We start from the raw sequence: 18,711 nt of genomic DNA, 5'->3' as shown, positions 1-18,711 counted from the left end.
CACATAATTATGGAATCTAAAAAAAAAATGGTTCTGAAGAACCTAGGGGCAGGACAGGAATAAAGACGCAGACATAGAGAATGTACTTGAGGACACGGGGAGGGGGAAGGGTAAGCTGGGACGAAGTGAGAGAGTGGCATGGACATATGTACACTACCAAATGTAAAATAGATAGCTAGTGGGAAGCAGCCGCATAGCATAGGGAGATCAGCTTGGTGCTTTGTGACCACCTAGAGGGGTGGGATAGGGAGGGTGGGAGGGAGATGCAAGAGGGAGGAGATATGGGGATATATGTATATGTATAGCTGATTCACTTTGTTATACAGCAGAAACTAACACACCATTGTAAAGCAATTATACTCCAATAAAGATGTTAAAAAAAAGAAAATGGGCATATATGGCAACTTGGGGATCCCTGTTGTCATGGAATGCTGAACTAGAAGAGATCATCTCCAGTCCCCCTCCAGTTAACTACTGGTGAAAGGAGTTAAGATGTGGAAAGAGAAAGTGAATTATCCAAGGTAGAAGAGCCTGAATACAAAAGGTCTCCTAATTGCTAGCACTAGGTGCTCTCTACTATTCAGGATTCTCCAATCAAAAGGATGAAGCCAGACTCAGATGGAGTTAAGAGATGCTAACTTCCTCTCCTGCCTTTTTTTTTTTTAATTTTTTTAATTTTTTGGCCATGCCGTGTGGCACGTGGGATCCTAGTCCCCCAGCCGGGGATTGAACCCACGCCCCCTGCATTGGAAGCGCAGAGTCTTAACCACTGAGCTGCCAGGGAAGTCCCCCCTCCTGCCTTTTGATCAGCTTCTTCTGTCCCTCCCGCCATGCTAGGGCCTCCAAAGAGGATCTCTCCTCAGATACAAAAATCAGAGCTGCCTCTCTCCAAGTTCAGGCTTTATCTATGTGCTGGGTTGTTAGCAGTTTCAGGTGAAAAGGTCTTTCCCAATCTATAAGAGAGTAAGGGTAAAGAAGAAAAATCCAAGCCTCCTTTCCCTCTAGTTGCAGTGGGTAAAAAGTTCTATACAAAATCAGAATAAACGGAGACAGTGCTGCAGTCAGCAAAAGCTCTAAAACTATAAGACTTCTCAGTGTCTGATATTGTTGCTGACTTCTAAACAGCCATGGGCTGTTTAGAAGTCCCTTGGGTGGCAGTGTTTTTCATCTAGATAGAAAAGGACGTGAGAGGAATGAGAAGTATGTAGCCCAGTCATCAAAGACTAGATACTGGTTAGTGATACCAGGAGCAGGTCCATGTTTTTTGAAACCCGAGGCTTATAGAATCTGGGGGTTCTCCTTTAAGGAAAAGAACAAAAATACATGACTTTTTCAAATCGTACAAATACCAATGACCATGTGAACACGCTGCTAGGGCCTCTCAGGGCCTTAGAAGGGACCTTGCATGCAAGCAAGGGGCCTGAGGCTTAAAACTCCTCTGGTTGTCAGGTAAATCCGCCTAGGAGTAGCATTAACCCTTATCAACCCAAGGAGGAAAACAGGATAGGACCTTAACCCTGGGCACCCACCTCATTTGGGTTCTCACAGTCCAATGCTACCAAACCTTACCGGTTTTAAGAAGATGCTGTTTCCCCAAGATCCATACCAGCTCATCTGTATCTGGAAATTCTTCTAGGTAGTCAGCGAAAATAGTAATCTGGTTTTCATACTTGGATAAAACTGAAAGAAAAAGAAAGAAACTTAGGCAAAATTTAATACAGAGGGCTTGCTTCTTTGGTTTACTGATTATTACCTTTGTCCTGAAGGTAAAAGGTGGCTGGCTAGAATTTAATGGAAGCAAATCCTTTTCCTTGAGGAACAAAGACACTCACAAGGCCTGAAAATTCTTTAGTAGAGGGATTTCCTCTTGACCACCTATTTTGACCTTCCCTTTCTCATGGTCCCATGTGGCACCATCTCTGAATAATTTTTTGATCACAGCTATGTCAAACTTTTTTTTTCCAATGGGGCTTTCTTTGTAAATAGTCACTTTCCAGCTTCTCCTAGTGTGACTGTAGCAGGTGGCACAATAATACCTGCATACCTAACCCCTGTCCACATCACAGGGAATATTGTGAGGTTTCTAGCGGCCAGTGGCTTAGAAGGGGGTTATGATAAGCCTGAAAGACTATACAACAGTGAAAACGTAATATTTTAGCTGGAAGACCAGATGTTTTAACAGTACTTTCATTTACCATTTTATTCACTTATAACTTCTGCAAAGAAGAATCTTGAAGCTGCCGATAAATATAACTTGTTCTTGGGATTCACAAGTGACTCTCTCTCAAGAGAAAGCAACTGAACAAAATACAATTAAATCTCATAAGTTCACAGGCCACAGTCTCAGAACTTATGGCCATGTAATGCGAGATATGTTAATATTCACTTTTGTACCACCTGCGGAGAAAGGGTCTGCTAAAAGAGTCGAGACTGATTTATGAAGGGGTCTTATTGCAAAAGTTCCCTTTAAGTAATTTTCTGAGAGAAAGAATACTGTAGGTAAATAAGTTTCCAAGCCAGCCCAGAAAAATCTATCTTAACCTGTAACCAGAAAAATCAAATTGCTAGTATATATCGTAGTTTATGGTGTTATTTCAATGACAAATCATATTTCAAGTTCAAAGCTGAGATAACTCAACACACACCTTCTCTTCTCAGCTCTTGGAGGCTCCCAGCCCCTATGGGGAGGGGAGCTCAGACAGAGTAGGGGTCATTTTGTGCAGATACAAGTAGCTGCAGGGACTCTCCCAGACCAGTCCCTAAGAGCACCAGGGGAATAGTTTCCTATAAAAAATGGCATCGTGGGATGTGTTTAAGCTCACTTGAAAGGACAAATTGCTTTCTTTTGGCTTTGTTTTCTAAGGCATGCTGTTTTCATAGAAATAAATGTTCTTAAGTATAAATGAGTCTTATCTGATCATGAAAACAGGTTACGTGGTTGGAGGCTGATGTTATACTTTGTATAATTTGTATAAATTGAAGTTATAATTTGTTTGAAGTTAAAATTTTAGAAACACAGCTACCCAGGGATACTGCCTTTCTTGAAACACATTCCAGAAGTCCAATCTTTCAGGGATTTAGGTAGCCTTTCTCCTCAAGATGTTTTAATCATTAGGGTTACAGCCTTGGCAGTATTTCAAACCTAAAGAAGTTAGAAATGAGACAGCCATTTCATTCCCCAGTGAAAACTCATCACTGCCGAATCTGCCAGGGAGCTTGTGCCGTCTTAGCCTTTCTGCCACTGGCCTCAGCCCCTGGCCCATGCCCAGGAAACAGCAGGCTAAAAATGATCATCCAGGTCAGGCCATCCTCAGGAGGTGGTGGACTGAGGTGGCATAAATCACACTGTGTACCTCCCCACCCTACTCTACACCCCTCACAGGCGAGAGAAATCAGCTTAAGATGAACATCCAGTGTAGCATAGAAAAGAGAAAAAAGAAGTCAGGAAATAAGTAGCTTGCGAGGAGTGTGGGAAAGGGGCAACCTCTCTGGCATTCCCCTGGTAGGGATGAGGAAGGGTGGCACTGGATGAATGTACAGCATGTATGCATATAAGCCTTGGGTCTTTTTTTAGTACTGGCTGAAAAAAGAAACATTTTTCTATCGCCAACCCTGTCTCAGTGAGTCATTGCCCAGCTATCTGGTCAAATTAGTACAGCCCCTTAAAGCCTGTGAGAACTGCACTGCTTCATCTGAGATGGCTCTGACCAAAATGGTAGCCAAAGAATTTTCCTCTTGCTCTTCCACACCACCCCCCAAGGCCAGCAGAAAGGGCACTACAGTCTCTATTCTGCCTGATTCTCCTCTTAGAAAACAGACTCCCAGAATGCAGTGTGTCAGGCCATAGCCAGCCTGAATTGAAAGCTACATGGATGAAACAAATGAAAAGCCAGAACAGAAGATGAGATTAACAGAAGCAAAGGGCAGTAACACAGGGAGAGTATATAAATGGGAGTCCGGGGAGGAGAGAGGAATTGGTCTTCCACAAGAAGACCTCCAAGAGACGAAGAAGCCAGCTGGGATGTGGCTGGGGCGCAGAAGTGAAATGGCATTTCCAAACAAATCACTTCTCACTAACGGCAATCCTTTGGAAAAAATTTTTCGAAAACTACTTTTGTCTTGTCTTAAAATTAACAAACAAGACATCAGCCCCATATGAGTTCCTTGCCCTTTCAGTCTGTTTATAAAGACATAGAACTGTACAGGCAGAGCTGCAAATACTGCAGCTTGGTGGACCAAGAATTAGCTTCTACAAGGTCCGATAGACAATAGGCTTCACTCTGTTCCATTCTACTTTAATAATTATTGCACCGAAGTCTCTGCTGGGTTAGCTTCGTAGTCAACTAATAATTCATAAAAAGGTTTCCATAAACTCCTGGAACCAAAAAGTCTCCCAGTCTTGGCCAAGTGGCTCTGTGTACATGTTGGGGCATGCCTTCAACAGTCAGCCAGGCAGTTGATTAACTCTGCCTTAGTTTTCCCTTTCTGCTTGTACAGAGCTCGAGGATAGCCAGAGTGAGAGCTGAGGGCCTTCTCAGGTCTTTCCTGAGCATGCGCACAGCCTTGGGAATGAACATAGCCCTGAACATGCATGTGGTCCTCCCATATTCCCAGGAATATGCCTGAACTTTTCAAAGCCCCAGTGGATATATTATTCCTTAGCTTTACCTTTTAAACTTTTTGGTTATCTACTCCTCAAACAGCTGTGAAGTTAATCAATTGCCTCTAATAATTTTCCAAAAAAGCCCCGGCAGGGAAGGCTTTCTGTACCTCCAAGTCAGGACAAATAAATACAAGTCTTGTAAGTGGGGTCTTCCGGGAATTGTCAGACAGATCAAATAATGACAATTCTCTAGAAATGAGGCTTGACAGGAGCTCCAACTGTGTTCTGCGTCCTCCAGGGGCTACCAGGTTGCTGGCTTTCCCTATGGCTGCAGGCTGTGGATTCTCAAGGCTACTGCAGAGCTGGAGAGCAAAGGATGGGCATAGCGCAAGTGAAAACGCCACAAAGCTTACTATTCTTACCAAAATGCAGCCGTTTTTCATGAATAAATACTCCCCAGATTGGTGCAAGCCTTTGGTTAATTTCCAGAGTGCTGCAAAAGTTGATTCTGATCATTTTTGCCAATTCTTGTCATTTCTATTATGGGTAGAATTTTCAGAAGTCCTCATTCTGCCATTTTTGCTGATAACTTACTTTAATAATTTGCTTTCCAGGGAGCTTCCCTGGTGGCGCAGTGGTTGAGAGTCCACCTGCCGATGCAGGGGACACGGGTTCGTGCCCCGGTCCAGGAAGATACCACATGCCGCAGAGCGGCTAGGCCCGTGAGCCATGGCCGCTGAGCCTGCGCTCCGCGATGGGAGAGGCCACAACAGTGAGAGGCCCACGTACTGCAAATAAATAAATAAATAATTTGCTTTCCAGTGATTGACTATATTTCTAAGGATTATTTTGTAAAAATGCAAGTAAATGAAGAAAAAATCATTTTAAACAAGATTTTCTGATAGGGCTTAACAAAACTTGTACATCAAGGCTCCCAGATTCTGTGGGGTTTGTGCCCCACAAACAACACAATCACTCTAAAATGAAATCAAAAGGTCACAGAATCTCAGGGCCAGAAAAAGCCTGAGGCACCACAGCATATCTTCCTTGTAGATCACCCTATTCTAAAAGCACTCCAGGATACTGCTGCTTCCAAAACTGCCTTCTCAGCGATACATTTTTTGAATTTTTTAGAAAACTGAGGTATAGTTGATGTACAATATTATTTAAGTTTCAGGTGTACAACACAGTGATTCACAATTTTTAAAGGTTATATTCCATTTATAGTTATTATAAAATATTGGCTATGTTCCCTGTTTTGTATTATATGTACTTGTAGCTTATATTTTATACATAGTAGTTTGCGCCTCTTAATCCCCGACCCTTATCTTGCCCTTCCCTACTAGTAACCACTAGCTTGTTCTCTATATCTGTCAGTCCGTCTCCTTTTTGTTATATTCACTAGTTTAATACATACACATTTAACATACTGTCAGGTCACAGCTTCAAAAACATAAGAAAATGTTCACGTCAGACAGGTATGGTAAGGGCTGAATATACATTAATATACTCATTCCATAAATTTTTACAGAGTACCTACTATGTGCTAAGCACAGAGAATAAGACATCACTGAGATGTAGCCTCCATCCTCCAAAAGCTTTTAATCTAGTAGAGAGGATAGGTCTGGAAACAACTAACAACAATAAGTCCTATAAGAAAGGAAAGTGAGAGAGAAGAGATCAAGATGGTGGAGTAAGAAGACATGGAGCCCACCTCCCCCCACAAAAGCATAAAAAATACATCTACATGTGGAATAATTCTCACTAGAACTAACTGGAGGGACTTCCCTGGTGGTGCAGTGGTTAAGAATCCACTTGCCAAGGCAGGGGACATGGGTTCGAGCCCTGGTCTGGGAAGATCCCACATGCCATGGAGCAACTAAGCCCATGTGCCACAACTACTGAGCCTGCACTCTAGAGCCCGTGAGCCACAACTACTGAAGCCCACGTGCCACAACTACTGAAGCCTGTGCACCAAGAGCCCATGCTCTGCAACAAGAGAAGCCACTGCAATGAGAAGCCCATGAACCACAAGGAAGAGTAGCCCCCGCTCACGGCAACCAGAGAAAGCCCACATGCAGCAACGAAGACCCAACGTAGACAAAAATTAAAAATTAATTAATTAATTAAAATAAAAAAGAAAAGAATCCATCTGCCAATGCAGAGGACACGGGTTCGAGCCCTGGTCCGGGAAGATCCCACATGCTGTGAAGCAACTAAGCCCCTGTGCCACGACTAATAAGCCTGCGCTCTAGAGCCCGAGAGCCACAACTACTGAAGCCCACGCCCCTAGAGCCCGTGCTCCACAAGAGAAGCCACCACAACGAGAAGCCCACGCACCACAATGAAAAGTAGCCCCCTCTCGCCGCAACTAGAGAAAGCCCCCACGCAGAAACAAAGACCCAACGCAGCCAAAAATAAATAAATTAATTAATTAATTTTAAAAAAAACCCTGGAAACTGGCAGAAGCACTCCTGTACAACCAAGATTGTAAGAACGATCCACACATAATCCAGTAGGAAGGGAAGAAAAGTGATCAGGTTGAGACCCGTGCCCCTGGGAGGGGAATCAGAGGAAAAGGGAGGTCGCATGGGTGGACACCCACCCTGGGGAGTGATCAGGTTGAGCCACAGACTGGGTGTCCCAGAGCTGGGGTTCTTTGTGGAGGAGACAAGGCCCCTCGGCTGGTTGGAGGACAGCTAGACAAACAAGACTGGACTCCACTTGTGAAGAGTGCATGCACGTTGGCTGTCCCCGAGGCAGGGCAGAGATCGATCTGCTCTGAGGCGGCTGGTTTTCCCACGACCAGCTAGCCATGCACCTCAGCCTGAAGAACCGAGCAATGCTTCCATCCCACTCATTCCATGCCACAGCACTCCAATTGGATCTGGGGTAGCCACGACCAGAGAAAAGACTTGACCATGGGATGCAGAGGTGACTGAGTCGTGGGGTGGAGCCTGGGTGGGGCGGCAGTGGCCATTGTTGACACTTCCTCAAGCAGCGTCCCAGAAGCCACCCAGATCTCTGATGGCAGCCACCCCACCACAGCTCACTCCCCCACCCCAATACACACAGAGTGACCACAAGGGCCCTGCCTGCCCTGAGGAGCAGTTCTACAACAGGGTGGGAGCAGCTGAGGCTGGGGACAGTGACCAGCTGTGAGAGACAATGGGGAATTGCCCCTAAGGCAGGGCAGAGAGAGGTCTGCCCTAGCAGCTGCTGGGTTTCCCGTGACTGCCTTGCCGTGTCCGCCAGCCCAAGCTCAGTGAATACTCTAGCCCCGCTCAACCCATGCCACAGCACTGACTGGATCTGGGGTGCCCATGACGAGGAAAAGACTCAACTATGGGACACAGAGGTGACCCAGTCCCAGAGTGGAGCTACTCTTAGCTCTTACTCAAGCAGTGCCTCAGAAGCCCCCCAGATCTCTGACAGTGGCTGCTGCACCACAGCTAACCTCCCAATATACATGGAGAGTTCACACAGGCACCGTCTTTCCTGTAGGGCAGTTCCACAACAGGGCAGGGGTGGCAGAGGCTGTGAGGAACAAAGGGGATCTGCACCTGAGGCTATGTGGAGCCACAGACACCTATACAGGCAGTGCATTAGACCTTTGTCAGCGCATGGCCCCGCTTGCTTCAGCACTCTCCTCCTCTGGGGCAAAGGTCCTGGTGTGGGGAGAGGGAAAAATACACACTTAAAGGGAACAGAGTTAGCTCAGGCCCCACCCCCAAGAGGGTGGTGACAGCCACTGAGCAGAGAGGAAGTCCCACCTCACACCCACCTCCAGCTCTAGCCCTTATAGCTCCAGCCACACCAGCTACAAAGGTGATAGCTGCCAGCACACCCTGAGGAATGATGTGACATGCATTCACATCAAATCCAGCTCTCCCACCAAAGGCATCTGGCATACACAGTCTGTATAGAGATGGTCCCACAGAAAAATACACCTTCAAGACTGCAATAGATAACTGTTTCACCTAAATCACAGACGCAAGAAAGTTAAGCAAAATGAAAAGGCAGAATAACTACTCTTAATTGAAAGAGCAAGAGAAAGCCCCTGAAAAATAAATAATGAAACGGAAATAAACGATTTACCACATAAAGAATTCAAAACATTGGTAATAAAAATGTTAACTGAATTAGGGAAAAGAATTGATCTAAACAGTGACCATTTCAACAAGGAACTAGAAAATATTAAAAAAAACCCAATCAGAAATGAATAATTCAACAGCTGAAATAAAAAACACACTAGAAGGAATGAATAGCAGACAAAGTAATACAGAGGAACACATAAGTGATCTAGAAGACAGAATAATGGAAACCACACAATCAGAACAGCAGAAAGAAAAACAAATTTTTAAAAATTAAAGCAATTGAAGAGATCTCTGGGACACTAAGCATCCAAACATTTGCATTATGTGGGTTCCAGAAGGAGAAGAGAGAGAAAAGCAGACCAAAAATGTACATGAAGAAATTATGCCTGAAAACTCCCCAAACCTGAAGAAGGAAACAGATATCCAGGTACAGGAATCACAGAGGGCCCCAAACAAGATGAACCCAAACAGACCCACACCAAGACATATCATAATTAAAATGGCAAAAGTTATAGATAAAGAGAGAATTCTAAAGGCAGCAAGAGGAAAACAAAGAGTCATATGCAAGGGAACCCCCATAAGGCTATCAGCTATTTCTTTGCAGAAACCTTGCAGGCCAGAAGGGAGTGACATAATATATTCAAAGTGCTGAAAGGGAAAAACCTGCAACCTAGGATACTCTACCCATCAAGATTATCATTTACAAGGAGAGATAAATAACTTCTCGGATATGCAAAAACTAAAAGAGTTCATCAATACTAAACCTACCGTAAAAGAAATCTGAAGGGTCTTCTCTAAATGAAAAAGAAGTAAGAATCTATAGGAAAGGGAAAATCCCACTAGGAAAGGCAAATATATAGTAAGGATTGAGAATCAAACACTTAAATAAGCCAGTATGTAGATTAAAAAACAAAAATTGTAAAAGCAACTATAACTTCAGTAAACAGTAAAGGGATAAGATTGAAGATGTAAAATATGACATCAAAAAACACAAAATGGGGCTTCCCTGGTGGCGCAGTGGTTGAGGGTCTGCCTGCCGATGCAGGGGACACAGGTTCGTGCCCTGGTCTGGGAGGATCCCACATGCTGCGGAGCGGCTGGGCCCATGAGCCATGCCCACTGGGCCTGCGTGTCCGGAGCCTGTGCTCCGCAGTGGGAGAGGCCACAGCAGTGAGAGGCCTGCGTACCACAAAAAAAAAAAAAAAAAAAAAATGTAGGGCAGGGAAGTAAAAAATGTAGATCTTTTGGAATGTGTTTGAACTTAAATGACTACTACTTTAAAACAAGTAGATATAATTATAGGTCAGCATATATGAACCTCATGGTAACTACAAATCAAAAACCTACAATAAATACACAAAAACTAAAAAGAAAGGAACACACGCACACTGCTAAAGAAAATCCTCAAACCACAAGGGAAGAAGCAAAAAGAAGAAGAAATGAAAAGAGAATAACTACAAAAACAAGTGGAAAACAAGTAATAAAATAGCAATAAGTACATACTTATCAATAATTACTTTAAATGTCAATGGACTACATGCTCTGATCAAAAGACATAGGGTGGCTGATTAGATAAAAAGCAAGACCCTTCAATATGCTGCCTACAGAAGACTCACTTCAGGGATAAAGACACATAGAATAAAAGTGAGGGGATGGAAAAAGATGTTTCATGCAAACAGAAAGAAAGCGGGGGTAGCAATACTCATATCAGACAAAATAGACTTTAAAACAAAAGCTATAACAAAAGACAAAGAAGCATATTATATAATAATAATAAAGGGATCAATACAAGAAGAGGATATTACATTTGTTAACATATATGTACCCAATACAGGAGCACCTAAATATATAAAGCAAAGACTAACAAACATAAAAGGAGATATTGACAATAATAAATAATAGTAGGGGACTTTACCACCTCACATCAATGGACAGATCATCCAGGCAGAAAATCAATAAGGCAACAGTGGTCTTAAATGACAAAATAGTCCAGTTGGACTTAATATATATCTACAGGACATTACAATGAAAAACAGCAATACACATTCTTTTCAAGTGCACACAGAATGTTCTCCAGGATAGATCACATGCTAGGCCTCAAAACAAGTCTCAACAAACTTAAGAGGATAGAAATTATATCAAGCATTTTTTCTGACCACAACAGTATGAAACTAGAAATCAATGACAGGAAGAAAAATGGGGAAATCACAAACACATGGAAACTAAATGACATGCTACTAAAAACCCAACAGGTCAATGAAGAAATCAAAGAGGAGATCAGAAAATACCTTGAGGCAAAGGAAAATGGAAAAACAACATTCCAAAATCTATGGGATGTAGCAGAAGCAGTTCAAAGAAGGAAGTTTATAGCAATACAGGCCTTCCTCAAGAAACAAGAAAAATCTCAAATAAACAACCGATCATGCCACCTAAAGGAATTAGAAAAAGAACAAACAGTACAGCAGAAACTAACACACCATTGTAAAGCAATTATACTCCAATAAAGATGTTAAAAAAAAGAACAAAGCCCAAAGTCAGCAGAATGAAGGAAATAATAAAGATCAGAGAGGAAATAAATAAAATAGAGATAAAAAACAATAGAAAAGATCTATGAAACCAAGAACTGTTTTTTTGAAAATATAAACAAAATTGATCAACCTTTAGCCAGGCTCACCAAGAAGAGAGAGGACCCAAATAAATATGAAATGAAAAGAGGAGAAATGACATCCATACCACAGAGATACAAAAAATCATAAGAGAATACTATGAATAGTTATATGCCAACAAATTGACAACCTAGAATAAATGGACCAATTTCAAAAAACATACAACCTGCTAAGACTGAATCAAGAAGAAACAGACAATTTGAATCCACTGATCACTAGTAGCGAAATTGAATTTGTAATTAAAAAAAAAAAAAACACTCCCAGCAAACAAAACTGCAAGACTGGATGGCTTCACGGGGAAATTCTACCAAGCATATAAAGAAGAACTGACACCTCTCCTTCTCAAGCTATTCTGAAAAATTAAGAGGATGGAACACTCCCAAATTCTTTCTACAATGCCACGATTACTCCAATACCAAAACCACAAAAAGATGCTACAAGAAAAGAAAATTACAGGCCCGTATCTTTGATGAATGTACATGCAAAAATCCTCAACAAACTATTAGCAAACTGAATCCAACAATATATAAAAAGGATCATATACCATAATCAAGTTGGATTTATTCAAGTTGGATTTATTCCAGGGACACAAAGATGGTTCAAATTTGCAAATCAATCAATGAGATACACCATATTAACAACAGGAAGGACAAAAATCACGATTATCTCAATAGATGCAGAAAAAGCATTTGACAGAGTTCAATATCCATTCATGATAAAAACTCTCATCAAATTAGGTATAGCAGGAACATATCTCAATGCAATAAAGGCCATTTATGACAAACCCACAGCTAACATCATATTCAACAGTAAAAAGCTAAAAGCCTTTTCTCTAAATTCAGGAACAAGACAAGAATGCCCATTCTCTCCACTATTTAACATAGTACTGGAAGTCCTAGCCACAGCAATCAGACAAGGAAAAGAAATAAAAGTATCCAAATTGGATGGAAAGAAGTAAAACTGTCACTATTTGCAGATGACATGCTACTTTATACAGAAAACCCTAAAGTCTCCACCCCAAAACTATTAGAACTAATAAATGAATTTGGCAAAGTTGCAGGATACAAGATTAATACATAGAAATCTGTTGCTTTTCTGTACACTAATAATGAACTATCAGAAAGAGAAAGTAAGAAAAAAAAACCTCCCTTTAAAATTGCATTAAAAAGAATAAATTATCTACAAATAAACTTAACCAAGGAGGTGAAAGACCTATACTCTGAAAGCTATAAAGCATTCTGAATGAAACTGAAGATGATACAAAGAAATGGAAAGATACACTGTGCTCTTGGATTGGAAGAATTAATATTTGTTAAAATGGCCATCCTACCCAAAGCAATCTATAGGTTTAATGCAATTCCTATCAAAATACCCATGACATTTTTTTTCACAGAACTGGAACAAATAAAATTCATATGGAACCACAAAAGACCATGACTTGCCAAAGCAATCTTGAGAAAAATGAACAAATCTGGAGGTATCATACTCCCTGACTTCATAATTATACTACAAAGCTATGGCAATCAAAACAGTATGGTACTGGCACAAAAACCAACATATAGATAAACAGAATAGAATAGAGAGTTCAGAAATAAACCCACGCACCTATGGTCAATTAATCTACACCAAAGAAGGCAAGAATATACAATGGAGAAAAGACAGTCTCTTCGATAAGTGGTGCTGGGAAAACTGGATGGCTATATGTAAAACAATGAGATTAGAACATTTCCTCACATCACATACAAAAATAAACTCAAAATGGATTAAAGATCTAAATGTAAGACCTGAAACCATAAAACTCCTAGAAGAGCTCATAGGTAGAACACTCTTTGACATAAATTTTAGCAATATTTTTACGGGTCTGTCTCCTAAGGCAAAAGAAATAAAAGCAAAAATAGACAAATGGAACCTAATTAAACTTAAATGCTTTTGTACAGCAAAGTAAATCATCCACAAAATGAAAAGATAAACTACGAATGGGAGAAAGTATTTGCCAATGATATGACCAACAAGGGGTTGATATCCAAAATATACAAAGAGCTCATATAACTCAATATCAAAAAAACAAACAACCCAACTAAAAAATGAGCAGAAGACCTGAATAGACATTTTTCCAAAGAAGACATACAGATGACTAACAGGCACATGAAAAGATGCTCAACATCACTAGTTATCAGAGAAATGCAAATCAAAGCAACAAGGAGATATGACTCCATACCTGAATGGCTATCATCAAAAAGCCTACAAATAATAAATGTTGGAGAGGATGTGAAGAAAAGGGAACCCTTGTATACTGTTGGTGGGAATGTAAATTGATGCAGCCTCTATGAAGAACAGTATGAAGGTTCCTCAATAAATTAAAAATAGAACTACCATATGATCCAGCAATTCTACTCCTGGGTATACACCTGGAAAAAACGAAAACACTAATTCAAAAAGATACATACACCCCAATGTTCATAGCAACACTGTTTACAATAGCCAAGATATGGAAGCAACCCAAGTGCCCATCAACAGATGAATGGATAAAGAAGATGTGGTATATATATACAATGGAATATTACTCAGTCATAAAAAAGAATGAAATACTGCCATTTCCAGCAACATGGATGGACCTAGAGAATATTACCCTTAGTGAAATAAATTAGACAAATACAAATACTGTATGATATCACTTATATGTGGAATATAAAAAAATACAAGCAAATATATATGTAAAACAGAAACAGACTTACAGATATAGAAAACAGATTAATGGTTACCAAAGGGGAAAGGGAAGGGGGGAAGAGCAAATTAGGGGTATGGGATTAAGAGATAAAAGCTATTATGTATAAGATAGATAAGCAACAAGGATATACTGTATAACACAGGGAATTATAGCTATTGTCTTGTAATAACTTTTAACAGAGTATAATATGTAAAAGTACTGAATCACAATGCTGTACACCTGAAACTAATATTGTAAATCGACTATACTTCAATCTAAAAAAAAGAAAGGAAGGTGATGTGGAAGGCAACAAATGATTAATCTGGGAATGAATGGATCTTCAACAACCTTGAAAAGGTGGCATCAGAGCTGAACCTTAATGGAAATAAGATATAAGTGGGATGGGGGAAGGGAGGAAACTCCTGTATGGGGGAACACCAAAAGGATCTGACAAGCAACTGCATGTGGGATGGGTCTGGGAAGAGTGAGAAAGAGAGAGAGTCAAAAATAAGTTGCAGTTTTCAAGTGTGGGTGATGAAATGGTAGCAGAAAAACATGGTTGGGGATAGGGGGATAATAATCTTGATCCAGCCAGAACCTGTTGGAGTCATGGATTTGGTTGACAAAGGAATGAGAGGTTAAAAAAAAAAAAGAGCGAAGAGGAAAATCAACCTGCATAGGGATCATGTAGACGGGCATCGTAGATGGCAGGTTGATTAGCAGAGCCTAGGAAAACAGGAGGAATCCAGAAAAACAAAACTCAGCCTAAAATGTACCTTCATCCCCTTCCTCCTGGGTCCACTTAGTGTCCTGGTCTTCCCAGCCTCTGCTCATCTGTGCATAGGTCCTGCACCCATCTTCATTTCTCTTCCTTCCAGTGCCCTGCTTTTCTGACAACCAAGAATTTTGAAAATAAAGAGCTGGATAACAATTCTTAGCACTGGTCTAGACCTATGATATCCAGTACAGTAGCCACTAGCCACGTGCAGCTATCTACAATTAAATTAATTCAAATTAAATACAACCAAAAATTCAGTTAGTTGCCTTAACCACATTTCAAGCACTCAATAGCCACGTGCAGCTAGTGGCTACCGTATTGGACAGCACAGCTGTAGAATAGTTCCATCATCACAGTTCTATTGGACAGTCCTATTCTAATGGCATTTCTATGATTCTGTAGGAGGTGGAGGTGGCGTGGGTTGTTAGGAGGGGTACTCCAAGTGCTTGGAAGAGAAGATGGGTTCACTTGTCTCTTTCTTAAGAGAGCCTGTATGTGAATTTCTAAGTAATTGAGGCGGCAATTATTTATTAAGTTCCGTACGTGGTTCTGTGAGGAACACAGAGGAAACATCCTTATAAACATTCACTAAATGTTAAATAAACAAGCTAAGGCATCATAAAATCATAATCTAGTTAAGCATATGAGCCTTAGGTAAATGAAATAGCTAAAAATACAAGGTAATGTATATAGGCAAGTGTTGATAATAACTAAGTGCTGTCAAAATTCAGAAAAGGGGGAAGTCAGTCAGCATTGGAGTCATCAGGGAAGATTTCGAGGATGATGCAGGATTTGGACTGGTCCCTAAATTATTGCTTGGATATGGATGAGCAGAGATAAGAGGGGAGAATATTCCAGATGAGAGGAACACCTCATGTGTGTCAGAGACAGGGACAGGTTCCAGAGAATACTGAGCAAAGAGATTAGATAGGTGGCTTAGGACTGGATTGTGGAGGCTGGAAAGCCAGGCAGTATAGTCCAAAGTCTCGGTAAAGCCATTAACAGTTTTCAGAGCACTTTCACATGACCCTGTGACAGCCCCTTGGGATAGCCAGGGCAAGGATCATTACTTTCATTTTAGAGTTGAGGAACTGAGTCTCAGGTGATATGACTTGCCCAGGGTTATATAGTTAATGAACAGTATAACCAGGATTCAAACTGAGTTAATCTTACTCTCCATTCAGTATTCTTCCCACTATACCTTGCTGTTAGGATAAAAGCTAGATTTGAAGCACTGGAGAGAGGGAGACCAATGAGAAAGTTGTAATAATCCAGGCATGAAGTGTTGAAGGCCTGACCTAAGGTGGCAAGAAACCAGATGCTCTGGTTATATAATATCCCATAAAGCAGACTGACAATTCAGTACCCACTGTTTATAGGGGAGAGTAAGAGTAGACAGTCTGAGGTTAGAACACTAGAGTTATTTTTAACTGGAAGTGATCTAAACTACCCCCAAAGGAATAAATATTAACAATATAATTCATATACTGTGTCCGGACTTTTCCAGACAGCTGCAGGCAATGTTTTGGACATGGTTCCTAAGCAAATATCACTTTATATGTCTATGCATTTTAATGAGCCATTTCTGACTTGATAGTGTTTCTTTCCTCTGTCGATTTCAATTTTCATTTCTGAAAACTAATTGGTCATATGATTTCTTACCTCATCTACACTTCCAGTGAGAAAGGACTAGTGCAAAAAGGTCAAGGAGCTACAGGCCTTGGAGTTTTTCCACCCTATTTAGTAAAACTAATTATTAGCTTAGCAATTAATTACCTAATAATGATTTACTAAGAAAACACTAAAATACAACATTGCCAGATTAATCTTAAAGGATTTCTCTGCCCATGTCACTACGCTGCTAAGAAATTTCCACCAGCTTCCCAGATCGCTCCAACTGATAGGAATCAAATACAAATTCATCAGTCTGGCATTTAAGGCCCTCTCCAATATGGCCACATTCTACATTTCTAATTGTTCCCCACTGCTCATTACTCCTTCATGAGATCTACTCTTTTCAGCCAATATAAACCACATGATACACTGGAGGTTCTTTGCTCATTCATGTCCTACTTGCACATAAGTCCTACCACAAATACTACCTTCTCTATGAACCCTTCCTCTTCAATTTTCCCACCAAGAAATACTTGCTCCTTCTTCTAAGCCTCTATAGTCCTTTATTTATATCTCCTTTATGGCACTGGGCACTTTTTACTCTAGATTATTGTTATTTGCAGGCATGTCATCTCTCTGCTATTGGAATGAATTCCCATCTCAGCCCACGTAGTGTTCATCTCTGTATCTCCTACAGTTCTGATCATAGTGTCCTGCAGTAAGTTGTCCCCTAAGGGCCAACAACTGTTTATTGAATGAATGGGCACACTGACTAAAGTCCAAAAGCTGGTTTATATGTCCATCCACACATTAATTTAACAATCCTTTGCTGAGTGCCTAGCATATGACCAGCACTGTGCTAGGCCCTGGGGATAGCAATATATTTTAAGCAATTTCAAGTCTAATGGGAAGATAATGAGAAGGAGAGTTCATTTTGATATAGTATGGTCAGTGTCTGCACAGGGGGCTAGGGCAGAACAGCAGAGGGTTGTCTAAGCCAGCCTAAGGTACAGAGAAGGCTTTGGGAAGAAAGATGATGGCAGGACTTAGCCTTAACGGATAAATGTTAGGCAATTTGGGCAAGGGAAGGACGTTCCTGGCCGAGGAGAAACATGTACCAAAACACTGAGGGCTGAGAGACTGTGGAATAGTGATGCCACATGGAGACTGTCAAAGATTGAAGTTGATGAGGCAGGCAGGGCTGAGAGATGCTGGTCTTGGAAGCCTTGGTAAAAATTCTGGACTTAACCCAGGCTTCATGGAGCCCCTGAAGGGTTTCAAATACATCCAAGAGGAAGTCTAGGTATTCCACTATTTGCAGAAACCAAGCTGTGCAACAAGTAATTGCCTGTAATGTAGTTGGGTTTTTTTTACATTCATTATCAAATTAAATTCTGTTAAGAAACAAAACAAAACAAAACAGAAATCCTCAAAAACCTGAAGTAACCATCTTTGTCAAGGAAGGGTTTAAGGTGAGTCTCTGTCTTACAGCACACTCAGTGGTACAGCACAACTGGAGAAATCCTGAATCCTTTCCAGAAACAGTACTCTTCATTTGGAGCACTTTTCCAGTTTTCTCCTCTGTTTACAACCACCTCACCCACTTCCCAGACCACAGGAATTTTCCACACACTCTTTCAACATCACACTTCATTAGTAAATGTTGCTAGCAGACATATGATGTTTAAAAATTCTTTACCTCCAATGTAATGTAAAATTATACTGCCAGAGTTAAATTGTTGGATTACATAAAATTATATGTGTATCTTCACTTCCAAAACAAAAGATGTACTCCCAAGTTAATCCTAAGGCAGATTTCTGTAAAGTGAACTTGATTTTTCAATGTTATTTTATGATCATTTGAGCCATATTACCCAAGAAAAGACAATTTGACCCCATCCAGGAAAGATACAGCTTGTATTAAAATGGTTCCTCAGCCCTGATGTGCACTCTATGTATCAGACATGAGGAAAATAAATATCTATCTACCCACAAGCATGAAAGACCCAACCCTCCAACCACAACAAAAATACTCTCTAATATCTGACAGGCAGAAAATCTTGATCTGCTAAACAAAACACAGATCCATTTTTAATCCCTAAAAGTGGCTCTTCATAAAGTGGGTTTTCTTATTATCTGCCATCAGTTCTTTCATTAATACTAAGTTAAATTATTCTAAGTTAAATTAATTCAGTTAAAATGTCTTTTTATTGCACCTACCCTAGCAATTCCACTCTTAGTTTTAT

At 40.7% G+C, this 18,711-nt stretch overlaps 1 protein-coding gene across 3 annotated transcripts in view; it reads right to left on the bottom strand.

The window, feature by feature from the left end:
* Positions 1 to 18,711, bottom strand: part of ATG4A (autophagy related 4A cysteine peptidase) — a 63,634-nt gene that overhangs the window by 26,639 nt on the left and 18,284 nt on the right. For all 3 annotated transcript variants that reach the window (XM_082680824.1, XM_082680825.1, XM_082680826.1), the window contains exon 2: positions 1,570 to 1,680. In XM_082680824.1, the coding sequence (XP_082536950.1) occupies positions 1,570 to 1,680 (111 nt within the window). The remainder of the gene's footprint in view (positions 1 to 1,569; positions 1,681 to 18,711) is intronic.

Source organism: Grampus griseus (genome assembly GCF_964374135.1).
Source record: "Grampus griseus genome assembly, chromosome: X".
In the NCBI taxonomy this organism is placed as follows: domain Eukaryota; kingdom Metazoa; phylum Chordata; class Mammalia; order Artiodactyla; family Delphinidae; genus Grampus; species Grampus griseus.
This window is presented reverse-complemented; position numbering and strand designations above follow the sequence as displayed.